The sequence below is a fragment of the Culex pipiens genome, chromosome 2 (genome assembly GCF_016801865.2).
Source record: "Culex pipiens pallens isolate TS chromosome 2, TS_CPP_V2, whole genome shotgun sequence".
NCBI classification, from domain to species: Eukaryota; Metazoa; Arthropoda; class Insecta; order Diptera; family Culicidae; genus Culex; species Culex pipiens.
Genome location: NC_068938.1, coordinates 101,710,065 through 101,727,279, shown reverse-complemented (window position 1 = coordinate 101,727,279; position 17,215 = coordinate 101,710,065). Strand labels below are relative to the sequence as shown.

Below are 17,215 nucleotides of genomic sequence, written 5' to 3'. Positions count from 1 at the left end.
TCTCTCCAGGAGTACATATTTTTTTTACAAAATAATGACTTTGCACTCTGAAACCAATAAAACTCATGCTTAGTAATGTTTTATGAATGGTGTGATAACTTTTTTGTGAAAATATCAGTTAAATTCAGGTGTTCCACAATTGTGGGAGACACAATAACATCCCACAATCATGGAACAGGCAATTTGGAGGCAGTGTTTTTGGTGCTCTGGATAAAATAGTCTTGAAATGCAGTTTTTGTTTATAAAGTATTACTTTTACTAGTGAAATAGCAAGAGAATGTCCAAATAAAGGCCCTACAATAGCAGGGTCGGCAGAAATGTTGCCTTTTGCATTCTATTGACAAATTACCACGGGGGTGCTTCGGCTGTCATCTGCATACAATGTCACTGAAGCCTAAAAAGTACCAAAGTTTTGGTGTCTAGTGTCAAAATTATGGGGAGTAACATGACGAAAAGGGCGCAAAATCGAAAGGACGAAAATATTTTTTTTCTTTATTTTTGTTTCGTTAGTTAAAATGAAATTAAATGTACCATTATCCGGGGCAAATCGAGACACATGGGGCACATGGTTGGAACTCCATACATCCTGTTAGCCCAAAAAGTGTGACGATTGTTGAGTTCTGTCGCTGGTATAGTGTAAATTTGTCCAATTTAGTCACAGCCTACTCAGCATAAACAACTCTCAAATTTGAATCTCTTATACCACTCGCAGATTGACAGACAGACCTTGTTTTCGGTTTATCTACCAATTCCCCGAGCAGGGGTAAATAACACGGGAATACCAAATTTTGGTATTACTTGGGCAAATAACAGCGACCAAAATGTGCCCTTGGTTGCCCAGTAATAGATGGTAAAATACCATGAAATCATACCAAAAGCTTGTATGTGGAAGGGCACAACAATACCATACCATGTTATTCCAAAGGTAAAATAATACCACAAAATAAAATCATTTCAATACCAAGTTGAGGTCTTCTGGATTTTTGAACATTGCTTGAATACCAAAACTTGGTATTGTCATGGTTTTAATTTTAGGTATTCCCGCGCCCTTGGAAAATCATATTTTGATATTCCTGTGGTCTTCCACAAACATGATATTGGTTTGATTTCATGGTATTTCACCATCTATTACTGGGCAACCAAGAGCACATTTTGGTCGCTGGTATTTGCACAAGTAATACCAAAATTAGCTAATTTCATACCATTGTTAGTGCAGCAGTTGCAGTTAGTGAAAAAAACGTAAATGATCTTTATGCAACAACCAAATCTACTCACCTGATGATTCCATGTTGTTTTTAGTGATATTCTTCACCACACCGAATGCATTTGTCATTGATGAACGGCTATACTTGAAGTTCTTGAAGCTTCTGAAAAATAACAAGATTGAAAAATAAGTATTATTAAAATGAAACTGGATTGAAATTCACCAAAATTCAATAATCTGTTGATTGACTCGTTTTTCAAAGTATTTGGTTATCCCAACTTAGAAAAATTTCAACGTTTTTGAAAAAAATATTAGTGGGAATATCACAAAAAAAATTTAAATCAGCTTTAACATTTTTGGGTTTCAAGTCATTTTAGCGCAAAATTAATTATCTCGTCAAAAATTTAAAAAAAATCCATAGTTTCAGAGAAAATTGATGAAACCTTTCAATACCAAAATAATACTAAAATGTGGCATCCTGACTTAGAAATTTTTCCACAATGTCAAGTCATTTCTGTAGGGGGTATATCAAAAATGTTTAAAATCAAGTTTAAAATTTCCGGTTTACAATGAAAGCATTCGCTTTGAGACATCATTTTAGCGCAAAATTAATTATTTTGTCCAAATTGGTCAAAATTTTCCCATAGTTTCAGAGGAAATTGATAAAACACCTTAATACCAAAATAATACCAAAATGTGCCATCCTGACTTAGAAAATTTTCCACAATTTCAAGTCATTTCTGTAGGGGGTATATCAAAAATGTTTAAAATCAAGTTTGAAATTTCCGGTTTTCAATGAAAGCATTCGCTTTGAGACATCATTTTAGCGCAAAATTAATTATTTTGTCAAAATTGGTTAGTTTCAGAGGAATTTGGTAAAACACTTTAATACCAAAATAATACCAAAATGTGGTGTTCGACCATTGACAAATTCTGCAATTTTGCAATATCAAAACAATACCTTAAATTGGTATGATACCACATTTTGCTCTTGCATAATCCTTTAGACAAATTTTTAAGGGTCCAGGAATACCAAAATTTGGTATTGATACCAGCGAAAGGTATTATTACGCATTTCCCTTGTTATTTACCCATGCTCGGGTCTGCGTAATTCAAGTAATGTTTTCAAACATTAAAGATTTGTGGAGATTATGTAGCTTTAGTGACGCGATTTGTTTGCCAACACTTCATTTTTTATGCTCTTTTTCAATAGTTAAAGCTTGCTCACCCTCGTGATTTCACTGATGGGTTGATAAAATCGTGGTTTTAATAATGAAAGGAGCAGATTTTGAAGTTGCGAATGGGGGATGGGAGGAAGACGACCTCCCATATTTTTGTTCGATGTCACAGAACTCAAGCCATTTTACAAGTACTAGCTAAATACCTGTTCCCAAACGAATGGAACGATGAGCCATGATTATTGAACATGCAATTTTTAACTGCACAGATTTTTCCGGCATTTTAGAGCATAACAAAAGGCTGACACGAGAGGCGCGCGAGCAGAAAAATGAAATTCAAATCATGGCAAGCTGCGATTTTGTTTACTTGAGGCATCTTCTCAGTATACCAGTTTTGATCGGATGAGGAGTCAATGCATATTTCATGTAGCCGGTATCTGTTTACGATTAAAGGAAATTCTACAAATCAACCAAAATTTTGTAAAAAATAATAACTAAAAAATTTAACGAAAAATGGGATGTTGTTGTTTGAGTAACTTTTAAAAATGTTGAATACACGGAAACTTACTAGAAAATTAAAATTTGGTTTTAAGTAAGTTAGTAGGAAAAGAAAAACACATAGGTTACATAATGGAGCCAGCATGACAAAGTGTGACATAGGAGAGGGGGGGTAATTTTTGGCCGATTTTAGCGTGACATACTTTATTGATTACCTTTGGCTCTTTAAAAGTTTCCGAGTTTTATTACAAGTGTTCAGTAAAAAAAAGAAGAAGTTAAATGGCACGCCGAAGTGCCGTTGAGTCAACATTATGTCCTGGATGGAAATACATGATGTTATCCAAAACTAAAAATACATAACTTGCTACTTTTAATAATTTTATAAAATTCAAAATATTCTTACTACATGCACTATGGACGACCCATCGGTGTGCAAAACTGCCATAAAAACTGGTAGAAAAGTTGCAGCTCTCCACCGCGAGAGGCAGCACCTGTCCTGTCCTCGTTTTTGAACCTAAAGTTCCACATATGTGCATGGGGTGAATTAAGAAGTGATTTTAGCAATGTTTTTGCACAATATTTGAATATTTTTTAATTTGTTTCAGTAGGAATAGACACAAAACAACAAAATTAGTTTCTAAATTTGAACTTTTATGTCTAAAAACAGCTGTTTTGGCTTTCTTGTCGAAAATTTACCAACACATTCAAACCACGGGGTACCATAGAAGTTGGTTTGTTTGACTCAAAAACATGCTTTTTTGTAAAGCCCCACAACGTGAGCCCCATAACGTCCCTAACAATGGGCTATGCCCTGTTCGTGGACTCGCTCTTAAGGTTTCCCAACAACATGGTTGAGCTCAACCGCCTCAAATTGCAGATTTAAATTAACATTATGATGATCTGTAAGTTCATTGGCCAAATAAGAATTTGCGGAAGACATTTCAGAGGATTTGAAAAAGACACCTGCTGGGAAGCTTTGCCTGAGACCTGATGCTAAACATATATTGTTGGTGGCGGCATTTATGGTTTATTTTAATGAAAAGAATCAATATGAGCAGCTACACTGAAAGAAACTGACATAGCAAATTCAAATGTTTTTTCACGTGAGCTGCTCGAAATGTAAACACGGTAATTCAGCATGCTTTTCCTTTGACCCTAACATGATTCACTTGTCACATGGATGTGATAATCATTTGAAACCAGCTGATTGCTAGCCAAAACCTTTTCATGCTTTTATCGCATGGTATTCACGTTGGATTCAAGTGAATTTCTCTTGGATTGGCCCCATCAGTCTTTTCCCATGATAGTGAAGTGAAAACCACGTTAAAACTGTATGTTTTGAATTTGAAAGTCAAGTGCGTATTTTTTTCGGAAATTCATTAAGCAAGATGGCGAGAAGGAGAAAGGCTCGTTCGGAGCTCGTCCCGAGGCCAAAAAGTTTCAATTTGTTAAAATTAAGATTGTACTATCAAAATTCATGAGAAATCACGGTAAGCATTTTGATTATTTTAAAATAATGTTTAGCTAAAAAGTTTGTCTTTATTTTTTTCAGGAAATCGAGTTCTGCAGCGGTCTTGACACTGGATCGAATCTTGAAAAAGTTTCGGAGTGCGTACAGTGTCCAAAGAGGTCTCGGAGGAAAATCCGGTGGCCAGTGTCCAGTGACTGAGGAACAGCACTGGTTCCTCGTGAAGGCGATGCGGCATCGCAAGAGAATTCCTGGTGTTTTATTTTTGTTGTGTTAGTGCGATCCGGCCGGCTTTACCGAAATGTGCTTTTGTTGTGTTATAGTTATTAAAAATACAATACAATGCACAGTGGGCGGAAACCCACCTCTAATCCCATTAAATTGAAGCCGCTGTTTTTTTCTTCTGAAAAATAGTTTTTCTTATGTAAAAAAATCTCAGGAATCGATTGGCGCATAGCAAACCCACCGGAAATGGCGGGAAAGGGTCCATTTTGCCCCATTTGTCCTAAAATTGGAGTTTTCTTGATTTTCACTCTACAAGTTAACCATATTAACATTTATAGGATATCTATATACTTATTTTGATGTAAAATTAGCAGGAAAATCGAATGGTGACATTGTCGAACCGTTTGGAGTGACCCATTTTGCCCTATGGGCCCTTTTTGACGAATTTAGGTAATTTTACTCCTTTTTATAGGAATTTCGTAAACTTATTTCTACTATGCGTGCAAAATCGACACAAGAATCAAATAATGCTTATTTAGGATCATTCATAATAACCCGTTTTACCCCATGGGCCATTTTTTCCAATTTATCCTAATTAAATTTATTTATAAGTGTTTTGTGTATAATTTTAATAAACTAATCACTGTTATGTGTATAAAATGGCCATGAGAACTGAAACACACTATTTTGGAATTATTTGAAACTTCCTATTTTACCCCATGCCCCATTTTTAAAATATCTCATATAATTTTAATTGTTTTTCGAAGCAAGCTATTTTCGTACAATACTTATTGAATAATGACAATTATCTGTGTTTTATGGACAGAAGAATTGAACATAGGAATTTTGAGATTACTTTGAACTGTAAATGATCAGTGCATCCTACTCGTTCCCAATGTAAACATCAACAGCCTGACCAGAATAAACAGTTTGTAACTGATTTATCTTGCTGAAAAATTTATAAATACAAATATCCTTTGAAACATAAAATTAGGATGTGATGGAATAAAAACTTGATTAATTGATCTTCACAACCTTAGTGGATCATTTCAAGCGATCTATTAATCAAGCTTTAAAATTATATGTATTTAAGCGATCACAGCAATTCAATCGACAAAATTTGAAGTAAATTAAAAAACTATATTTGTTTTTTTTTCAATTAATTGAACCTTAATTTCAACGAAAAACTTAGGAGTAAATCAAAAGATTTCTAGAGAATTTTTATTATTTCAAACTGAGAAAAACAATTTAACCATATAAACAGATAATGCAATATTATTTTCAATGGTTTTATTTGATTCTACTATTTTTTTTCGAAGAAATGATTGATAAATTATAGGACTTTCTTTTCCACAGAAATCATGTCACTAATTGGAGTATTTTCCAAGAATTTGCAAATCCTTATACAGGTATACTCTATGTGTCAATATGGAAGGGAAATATGTATCAGGTTATAGAATCAAATAATCAAGCTGTTTGAATTTACTAAACAATCAACCGAAAAAAAGAAATAAATAGATTTTTGGCTTTAACTTAAATTAAAGTTAACTTAAATGTCATAGTGTAATATTTATTTGAATTGATGAAATATACTTTAAAATTTTTCTCAAAAGATTCCATATATTCAAAATTGTTTGCAAAATTTAATTTTCAATATGATTTGATTTTCTTGTTTTATATTTTAGAAGAATTATATTATTTTTAACATTTCTACTATGGTACTTTGCGGTACAGAGTTATGATTCTGATAAAATTGCTTCATAAAAAGGATTTAAAATAAGGCTAAATAATTATTGTAGAATAATTATTTTGTTCATTGAAATTTTTATTAAATTTGTTCATCAAACACTTAAAGAATCACAAATTTGTAGTAAATTACTTTAAAAGCATATTCTTTTTTTTTAACAACCAATAATATTTTATGTATTTAAAACAATCCCCCCCCCCTTGAGTTGTCCCGCCCGTGTGGATCAATCGGACCGCGCACTTGACTCACAATCCAGAGGTCGCTGGTTCGAATCCCGCGGCGGGCGCTCTAAAATTCTTTGTGTAAATACGGGTATTCGGCGCCGCCGCTCCGTGCCATACTTTCATACACTTAGGAGCCCAGGGCGGCGAAGTCCTTTTAGATAAAAAGGAAGACACCAGTGGTTGGTACTAGGAATGGTGGCCGACAGCTATAAAGTCAACTTCGTTAGTTTTTTAAAACAATTGTTTTTGGTTTCTTTTCTGATTATCATTTCCATTCATTCTTCTTGTTGATAAAAATCCACTTGAAAACCTGATGTAAAAATACATGATTGTGTTGTATTATTTTTCAGGTATCTATCATTATTATACTTAAATCTTTATTCATAAGTTCATTTCCATACTATTATTACTATTATTAAGTCATAACAAAACTATTGTTTCCTAAAGTCTTCTCATCTCTACCTGCAACTTTGCTGAAGTATCAAGATACATTTTTTGTAAAGATTACTTCGAACCTCTATGAAGATTTATATGGACAAATTTATGATGCAAAATGGCTCTCTGAGATGAACGAGAATCATTGGCAAAGTATCAGCCTCATAAAAATTTAAAAGTTATTGTTGTTTGTTAACATGAAACAACAAACCGGATTTTTTTAAATTATATTTGATAATAATGTCGTTTAATATTAAGTGAATAAATAAAATGTTAAAAAACATATTATCTGCTAATCTGCATTTAAATAAAAATGCAGGAAAACAAGCATTAGAATTAATCAAATGCTGATTTCCAAAAACTTGTCAGTAATTGTTTCTTATTATTTTGCATTTGATTATTTCTGTTGCCTTAGATGGAAATATTTATGAATTATAATTTTTTTGAAGCACAAGAAAAAAATGCCTTTTATAATGCGGTATATTAATTTGACTGCTTGAGAAACAAATATTGCTCAAACAAATAATAATACACTCAACCCCCGGTGGTTGGTCACTTTTTCGTTTGACACTTTTTTAGTTTGTACCCCGTTGGTTGGTCAAAGTCAAACTAAAAAGTGACGAACTGTCACTTTTTACACGGCGCTCACGCATACTATCAAAACAAACGTTTGGTAGTGTGTGTGAACTCCATGTAAAAGGGGTGTCAAACTAAAACGTGACCCCGTTCGTTTGACAACAGTTGGTGTCAAACCATCGGGGTTTTAGTGTATATTTAAAATTAATTAAGGGTGCACAGCAACGAAGGAAGTTGTTGTCTTCTTATTCCAAAATTCTCAAACTTACGGACCCAATCCTGCAATAACGGGATTGTAAAAATAATCAAACTTTGTTGTAAATTACTTTGTGGACAGTACCTTAGGGGATAAATAAAAAAATATTTTGATAGTACCCGTAGTTTTGAAGATACCAAAATGTCTGTAACAAAAATCTGGGTGCAAAAGCTATGGTTGATGTGCACCGTTAAATAAGGACATTTAGGCTGAAAATTTTAGCAGATATGGAATAATTTTTGCTGGTGGACTTTTCTAATTTGTGAAAGTGAGGAGCGGTCAAACATGACAAAGCAAATCTCTCACAAACTTTTTTTTTAAATAATTTTTTATTGGGCATGTTAATTTGGCTTATGGAAGAAAATTCTTAAAATTTTAGTGGTCTGATCTGAAGTACCTTTCTTTTAAAATATTTTCTTTGTAATTTTATATACATTAAAAAGTAAGTATTTCATTATTTCTTTCGGATAAAACATAAACTGAACAACAAAATAAGTTCTCCGATTTCCAAATTATATGCTGTAAAATCTATTGTCCCTAATCAGACTTTAGTCCTGATTTGATTCAGGTTGTGGTCATGACTTGTATGGAGATGAAAGGAAATTTTAAAAATATTTTAGTTTCTAAACTTATTTTATGTTTAATATTGACATTATCGTTATCATTATAAAAGACATTAATTTGTGTTTTATTTTCAAGCTTACATATTAATACTGAATAAGAAAAAAAATATTATACAAAACAACTTTAATATGAGTCTCATTTGATCAAGAATTGTGGTTGATTATAAATTAAAAAAAAATACTAAACAAAAATTACAATTGATTTCCAAAAAGAATTTGATGCTTTTACTATATAAAAATTCTAATATCTAAAATAGCTGCTGTCCCTGTTCAAATTACAGTTTGTACAGATTTAAATACTTAACGAATGTAATGATAAATATTTTTTATTTTTATTTTAAAAATATACCGGGATCCCGAGAATTCACAGGATTCTTACAGTATTTTTCCCGTTTCTCAAAAAAATCAGTTCCCGGGAAATGGACGCCCTATTATAGATTTTCCCTGCAGGCGGTATGAAATACTTTTTTTCTAGCAGGGAGCATCACACTAAAAATATCTGTGAGTGTGGAAACTTGTATCGCTGATCCATAATAATTGTATTTTTTTATGAATAAATAGAAGCCATGATGAATTATTAACAAAGAGCAAAAGATTTTTGATAAATTGAAATAATAAACAAATATTAACATTAATATAAATAACATGAATAATATGGATGGACTAAATTGATTTTTAACTGAAAGAGCTTCTTTCCCTTTATCAAACTAAATATTAAATGATATACTGAATATAATCAACGAGAAACAAGCTCCAGAAAGATAAGGCGAAAATTTACTAGATCCTTAATCTTAGAAATTGGCAACCGAATCCGCAATGTACTTCGCCAGATGTGCCATTCAGTCTATTGAATTGCTGTGATCGATACAAAATATTTATTTTTAGAGCATGATGAAAAGATCGGTTAAGTTGATCCACTAAAATTAATAAATCTATCAATAAATCGTCAATACATAGATATTTTGAAAACTAATGATTGCAAACAACAGGGCAGGTATAACATGCATTTAAAACACTTTTTTCATTCAAATGTTGAGGGACATAAACTTCAAAAAAAAAAAATTGCAAAGGCCTTATTAATTTTTCAGCAAGATCAATCAGTAACAAACTGTTTATTCTGGTCAGGCTGTTGATGTGATGTTTACATTGGGAACGAGTAGGATGCACTGATCATTTACAGTTCAAAGTAATCTCAAAATTCCTATGTTCAATTCTTCTGTCCATAAAACACAGATAATTGTCATTATTCAATAAGTATTGTACAAAAATAGCTTCTAAAGGAAACTAAACTGCCTAAGCATGATGAGAGGGCTAATAGGGTAAAATGGGCTATTTCAAACAATTCCAAAATATAAATATTTAATTCCCTTGGTCATATTACGCATTACAAAGTAATTAATCTATCACCATATTTGGCAAATTGCTTCGAAAAACAATTAAAATTATATGAGATATTTTAAAAATGGGGCATGGGGTAAAATAGGAAGTTTCAAATAATTCCAAAATAGTGTGTTTCAGTTCTCATGGCCATTTTATACAAATAACAGTGATTAGTTTATTAAAATTATACACAAAACACTTATAAATAAATTTAATTAGGAAAAATTGGAAAAAATGGCCCATGGGGTAAAACGGGTTATTATGAATGATCCTAAATAAGCATTATTTGATTCTTGTGTCGATTTTGCACGCATAGTAGAAATAAGTTTACGAAATTCCTATAAAAAGGAGTAAAATTACCTAAATTCGTCAAAAAGGGCCCATAGGGCAAAATGGGTCACTCCAAATGGTTCGACAATGTCACCATTCGATTCTCCTGCTAATTTTACATCAAAATAAGTATATAGATATCCTATAAATGTTAATATGGTTAACTTGTAGAGTGAAAATCAAGAAAATTCCAATTTTTAGGACAAATGGGGCAAAATGGACCCTTTCCCGTCATTTCCGGTGGGTTTGCTATGCGCCAATCGATTCCTGAGATTTTTTTACATAAGAAAAACTATTTTTCAGAAGAAAAAAACAGCGGCTTCAATTTAATGGGATTAGAGGTGGGTTTCCGCCCACTGTGCAATGTGATAAATAAAGCACTAATTTTGAAAAAAAAAATTCGATTAAATACTTTAACATACAAAAAAAAACCATTTTGACGTGCTATCCATTTCATTTTCAAAAGAATTCCACGTGATAATCATGTGTGATTACATGTGAATCTCACGTGTTGTTTCATTTTATTTCGGTTAGAATTTCACTTGAATTTAACGGTTCCGCAATGAAAATTTTCTATGTGATTTACACATGACATTCACATGCGAAGTCGAATGGGGCAGATTCATGTGTAAAACATGTGACATTACTATGTGCCTTTCTTTCAGTGTACAGGATTATTTTCCAAAAAAATAAATAAGACTTATTATATTTTGATTTGTGACCCTCTGAAATGTTATTCCCGAAACAGCGCCACCAAACATTTGGTGGCGGCTTCAGCAAGCTACGTCAGTATCACGGGCCTGCAAATTACCACAAAAGTGTTCACAATTTGTGGGTGTTCCGAATATGTGGGATTACTGTACTATTGAAATAAATTTCAGGATGACAAATTAAAGAACCTGAGTTGGATTTTAATCTTATTTTTATTTGTAAAAAAAACATGTTGACAAATTATTGAACATCTTACAAAATTCTGCTAGGCGACTAAAGTGTATTGTTGAATAAAAATATTGTGTTTACGGTGTTCCAATACAACAATTTCCTACAACAACAAACACCGGCAGGGCCAAACTTTAAAGTGCTCGGATCGGCTTCAAATCTTTGGGATTCTCTACCCAAAATAGTTTTGCCTTCCTCACCTATTTTTTGTTAGGTCAAATTGCGCCAGATGGTGGCACCAAGCTCAAATGTCGACGCGGATCAAGGCCAGAGGTGCTTTCACGGGTCTCCGCATTTAGTGGCGTATTCGGCACGGTTGGTTGGATACAGTAGGCAAGTCACGACGCAATAATACCGAAAGATCGTGTGTAAAGTATAGTCCCGATTCGTCCGAAATGATGGTTAGCAAGTCTGATCTAAACTACATTAGTATACAAAATGCAGTCTTCTGCTACGCTGAAACCCCTACAAAGTGATTTAGCATCATTACCAAACAAAACAACGAATTGCAGAATTCGCTTTATTTGGTGTTTGCTGATTATAAAAAAAAGCGCTTAAAATTAGAGAGTCAACTTGACGATCGACTCCTTAACCAGATTCGCCAGCGTACCCTCCGGCGTCGCCGGATCTTCCCACTCCAAGATCTCGGCACATTCTTCCAACATCACGACCACCTCTTCGAACCGAACCTTCATCGTTTCGATGTCAATTTTACCCTGATCAAGCAGAGACTGGCTCAGCACCACGATTGGTGCGTGCAGTTCGTACAGCACTATCGCACGCGATCGTGTCTTTCCCGGCTCAAACACGTCCAGCACGCGCATGATGTCTTTGCACAGTGCAATTTTCCGTTCCAGCTTGGCATCGGACAGCTCCTGCAGTCGGTATTCCGGAACTCGTCCGTACAACTCGATCAGAGATTGCCGAATCGAGGTCAAAAGGTAGTGCAGCGGTTCTAGCACGGCGCTATACTTTGCGAATGCCTGCTCGTAACTCTCCAGCCGCTCCGTTCCGGACTCCATGTAGACAATCTTGCCAACATCGTCCTGCATCACCTTAGTTACGATGGCCATCGCGTCTGCTTCGAGTACGCGGTCGCAGCTCGTGCAGTGCCATTCGGCTTCCTCGTCTGAAATGGTAGGTCGTATCAAGTTCAACGAGTCAAATCTCGCATAATAACTACCTGTTGGTTTGCTCGACACCATCGATCCCTTGTTACACTTCCGGCACTTCAGAGAGCTGAAGTAGGTCCCAAGCTCTGTAGGATCCAGACAGCGCTCGCACTGGCAGGAAAAGTACTTGGAGTCCTTCAGCGTTGTCTGCCTGTAGTGAGTAGGGTCCTGCGCAAAAGTATAGCTGGTGTACAGCTTTCCACCTTCCTCAACGTCGATCGCCGTTCTCGCTATGAGCCTACAAGCGTGATCATGAAAATACAAATCCATAAAATGGTACCCTTCGTCAAACCAACCTGTAATCCTTGCTCGGATGAATCGAATGCACCACATTCCGCACGCACGAATGCGCCATGATCGCCAACTTTGGGTACAAACCCCGCACTGCGTATCCTCGATGGGTTCGTGCCTCAAACGCGTTCACCTCCAAGATCCCAATCACCTGCTGGATCAACTCTTCCGAGCAGCGATCCTTCAAACCGCAAGCAAGGCGCAAGTATCTGACAACATTATTCTGATCCGCATTCCAATACACGCTCCCAGCACGCTCCGCCCGATGATCTTCCATCATACAGATTTCCCCGTTCCATCGTTCCGGATCAGCTTCCTTCGCGAGCAACACCCTCAACGGAGTTATGCAATCCAACTGGGCACAACAACCGTCAGTATTCTGCTGATTCTGAAACTTGACCTTGTTCTTCACAAAAAGATCACATTCTGCCTTATGATACACGACACTCCTGACACATTCCTCACACAACGGCCACCCACACTGGGGACACTTTGGTCCGTCGGCCCCGCCATCTACCGGGCTAGCGCACTCCAGGCAGAGCGGCGACGTGCTCGCTTTGGGACCGATCGCGAACACTTGCTCCTCGAAGATGATCTCTCCGGCCCTCAAGTTACGCCTGGCGACTCCGTACCGGCCCAGCTCGGGGCTCTCCAGCACGGTGAATTGATCTTTACTCATTTTTTCACATATATGGTCAACCACGCGATCTTCACTGCTCAAGTGCACGATTTTTACTGAAGAAGACACCAGCCAGTCGTGAAGTTTCGTGCCTATTTATAACTTCGTTACGATGCGGTGTTTTGTGCGTCCTAAAGGCAGTATACGCACTAGGGTGGCTTGAAGTTGTATGGGAAAAAATCAAAATGGACTAATTCAATCAGAACAGGCATTTTGCGGTCCCATTTGGGCCCCCAAAATTTGGGAGCGATTGGATTTGACCCGGCTTTCCGCAAAGTGATTCAAATTTGTATGGAAATTTGTATGGGAAAACCCTCTTTTTTACATTTTGATTTTTATAATTTTCATTTTTCACTCAATTTAAAAACTAACACCGTAGAAGTATAGTCCTGAATGTCCTCTAAAACTTTCCTGAAGAAAGTATGGTCCTATCTTGCTTCTGGAAAAAGATACAGAGTTTTAAACGAGGCATGTCAAAATAAGTGCTTAAAATTATATTTCTTGCTAACCTGCCCATAATTGAAAATTCGGCTATTATGCCAAATCAAGTATTCCGAGAAAAACGCGTTTTAGTGTTTGTCACAAAATCTCCGTCAAGGCAATTTCCCATAAGAGTGGCATATTAGCCGTTTGGTTTTTCGCATCGGCAGCCAAGTCTAAACACTATTTCAGTGAAATTCAAGTTCCAGAAGATGCGTTGGAACATCCTCTACCACCTAGTGCTAATATCTCGTTTTTGCCAAAAGTGGATATTAGCCGTTTTTTCAATGGTGGGCAGTAACACTGTCAGTACTTCGGTAGATATTTCGAAATCTTATTTTTTAACGTTATAAGGAAGCAACCTAGCAAAATGGTGTTTTAGGAAAAGTTGTTGTATATGAATGCGGCTTTTATTTAAAATTATTGACATGCAGGGTGACACACCTACAGGGTGTCGACCAAGCCCTAACTTCTACTGGTGACCTTTTAAAGCGTTGGTGTCTTAGGAAAAATTGTTAAGCTACTTATTTGAAGAAATTTTGACATTGTTTGAAGACAGGGTGGCAATTTTCACTCTGCACGGAAGAAGAAGGCGGTATTGCCCAAATTGAACAGACCTCGCAGCCACAGCAAACTGTCTACGATGGACTAGCTGCTCGTCGCAATCGCCGGCAACTTCCTACCGGTTCCGCCTCGATGTATCATCTCCGTCCCCACCATCGCTCCTCTGCTGAACGTCCTGCCCAAACGAAAGAAAACAATTAATAAAAACCGAAGCATGCTGGCTCCAGGTCATCGCAGACGAAAAAGTTCCGGCCTTAACAATCCCGTTTCATGATTCTACCGCAATCCGTTCTGAAAAAACAATAAATTTAGTTTATTTACATCATTCTGCTCGAATCAACAAAAGTAAACATTGAAGCAGTGCGCCCAATTTCATGGGAAACTGCTAGAACGAATAATTTCTGGCAACTCTGTCTGCATAAATGAAAATTTTCATTCGAGCACGATGAGCGCGATTTGGCACGATGAGCCAAAAACGACCGCGATGAAGGTACGATGAGCAAAGATGAAGGAATTGGTGCGATTTGGCACGATTTGAATGAAATCGCGGAGTGTCATCCCCCTCGGTTAAGCTACTTATTCCGAGAAATTTTGACATTGTTGGAAGACAGGGTGGCACATCTACAGGGTGTCACCCCATTTCTAGCTTCTATTTAAGACCTTTTTGATCACTGTAACGTGGGCGAAAAAGAGTACAAATCGCAAATTAGACTTGTCACGCAAAAGGAGGCTGAACAAAAATTCGTAGAAAGTCAGTTTTTCACATAAAATTTCTTAGGGAATCGATTGCACATGATTGAAAACACGGTAACAAAGTTAAGATGCTAGTTTGACAACTCTCCGATCAAATTTATTTTTTCTGTATAAAATGAAAGGAAGTTGAATAATGCAATTTCTTATGAAAAAATGTTTAGGACATTGGAGCAATCTCTACAAAATCTACCATTTTTATTATTTTTTTTATCTGGCTCAAACTTTGTGGAGGCCTTCCCTATCACCAAAGAAGCCATTTTGTGTTATTGGTTCACCAATACAATTTTGGCAGCTGTTCATACAAAAATGGTACGTAAATATTAAAAAAAATCTGTAACTTTTCAACAATTTGTTTTATTGATTTGATGTCTTCGGCCAAGTTGTTCATTTTTTAAGCCATTCAGAAGTTTGGAGTTTGCAATTTTTTCCGACGAGTTATGATTTTTTTTAAATAGTGATTTTTGTAAAAAAAAATCTTGTATTTAAAATTTTTGACCCTCATTTTTTATGTAAAATTAAATGTGCAAGATCGGAAACTGTTTTTAATCACCATTTTGCTGAGTTGCTTCCTTATTACGTTAAAAAATAAGATTTCGAAATATCTACCGAAGTACTGACAGTGTTGGCAAAAAATATAATTTTCAGCACTTATTTTGACATGCCTCTATTAAAAACTCTGTATCTTTTTCCAGAAGCAAGATAGGACCATACTTTCTTCAGGAAAGTTTTAGAGGACATTCAGGACTATACTTCTACGGTGTTAGTTTTTAAATTGAGTGAAAAATGAAAATTATAAAAATCAAAATGTAAAAAAGAGGGTTTTCCGATACAAATTTCCATACAAATTTGAATCACTTTGCGGAAAGCCGGGTCAAATCCAATCGCTCCCAAATTTTGGGGGTTTGCTTGGGAGCCCAAATGGGACCGGAAAATGCCTGTTCTGTAAAATCAATCATGTCGTGCCACCCTAATACGCACATCGGAAGGAACCGGTCAAGAAAAAAATCAAATGGGCAGCAGCGGCGGCGAGAGCAAGCCAGAGATGGTAAAGAAAAGCCCCAAGAAAACGCTCCCTCTCCTTTGTTATGCTGTCCGTAAAGCTGTTTCCTGACTCCTTTCCTTCCGATATGCGTACTAGAATAAAGACACGAAATCAGAATAACGATGGTGGTTTTTGGATGGTGCAAGTTTAATTTAAAAAATCTTCAAATTTTACATATCGACGCTGTCGTGCTATCATGTCGCACCCGCCATTTCGGCGTTCCGAGAAAAACGCGTTTTAATGTTTGACCTTGAATAAACAAAAACGAGAGCACGCAATGTAAACAATGAATAACACGTTTTGTTTGGTTGACCATTCAGTGCGTTGCCCCGAAGTTTGGTTGAAATTGGTTGCTGGAGTCCCGAGTTATAATTACAAATGTTTACGGTAGTCTTACTTGTACGTGCGTCAAACGCATCCTGACCTGCAATCCCTTTGGCCAATTGTCGCACTTACATCAATTTTCAGGGAGTGACAAGATAGCACGACAAGATTGAAACTTCTTTCGTATGAAAAGTGACAAAAATCCGCGGAGCTTTTTTGATTTTTATTTAATATCTCAGGATTGAAATCGAATTTGGGGATCTGTGAAGATCAAAAGGTGAGGCATTGTGAGCTGCACAAAATGGCGTTCTTAACTCAATTTGACCCGAAATGCACGTACGACAAGTTAGCACGACGGCGACAATATTCTCGGAATCAACTCGTATCGAATTGCGCTCCTCAACAAAGTTGTAGAGTGTTAAATTAAATTTAGTTTAATATGAACGAAATCATCGCAACCTACTGGAGAAGTTCAAAAAAAGAAGAAATACAAACAAGGCCCTGCTAAGTTGAATAAATACGACGAGTGTTGAAAACATCGAGTTTTTCGGCGTTATTCGGCGGAATATCTTTTTAACTACTACACTAGCAAGTGTAACGTCACACGTCGAAAAATGACCTGTCACATTTTGTAGATGGGCAATGTGTGTAAACAAAGTGAAATAAATATGTTTGAGTGGTGCTGACAAGGAAATTCACAAAAAATCATCAGCAGATTGATTTTTTTGGAGAATTTCGGGAGCGATTTTCTTTTGCGTGATTTACCTCCTCTCTCTTTCGCGGGTGAAGAAAGTTCGCAAGCGAAATTTATTTTTTCGCGATTATTC

General features: G+C 36.0%; 1 protein-coding gene across 1 annotated transcript; it reads right to left on the bottom strand.

Moving 5' to 3' along the window:
• Positions 1–11,095: 11,095 nt before the first annotated feature.
• LOC120424087 (SET domain-containing protein SmydA-8-like) lies at positions 11,096–14,686 on the bottom strand. The gene is made up of 4 exons (XM_039588102.2): positions 14,008–14,686; positions 12,552–13,734; positions 12,267–12,493; positions 11,096–12,212 (listed from the first exon to the last, which is right to left on the bottom strand). Exons 2-4 carry the CDS (start codon positions 13,223–13,225, stop codon positions 11,644–11,646), a joined length of 1,470 nt encoding a protein of 489 aa, XP_039444036.1. The 5' UTR covers positions 13,226–13,734; positions 14,008–14,686; the 3' UTR covers positions 11,096–11,643.
• Positions 14,687–17,215: the final 2,529 nt, after the last annotated feature.

Excerpts from the sequence above, each read along its gene's own strand:
- LOC120424087 (XM_039588102.2), bottom strand. The coding sequence starts at position 13,225 with ATGAGTAAAGATCAATTCACCGTGCTGGAGAGCCCCGAGCTGGGCCGG. Across the intron at positions 12,494-12,551 it reads CATCCGAGCAAGGATTACAG|GCTCATAGCGAGAACGGCGA; the intron begins GTTGGTTTGACG and ends TCACGCTTGTAG. Across the intron at positions 12,213-12,266 it reads GGTGTCGAGCAAACCAACAG|ACGAGGAAGCCGAATGGCAC; the intron begins GTAGTTATTATG and ends CTACCATTTCAG.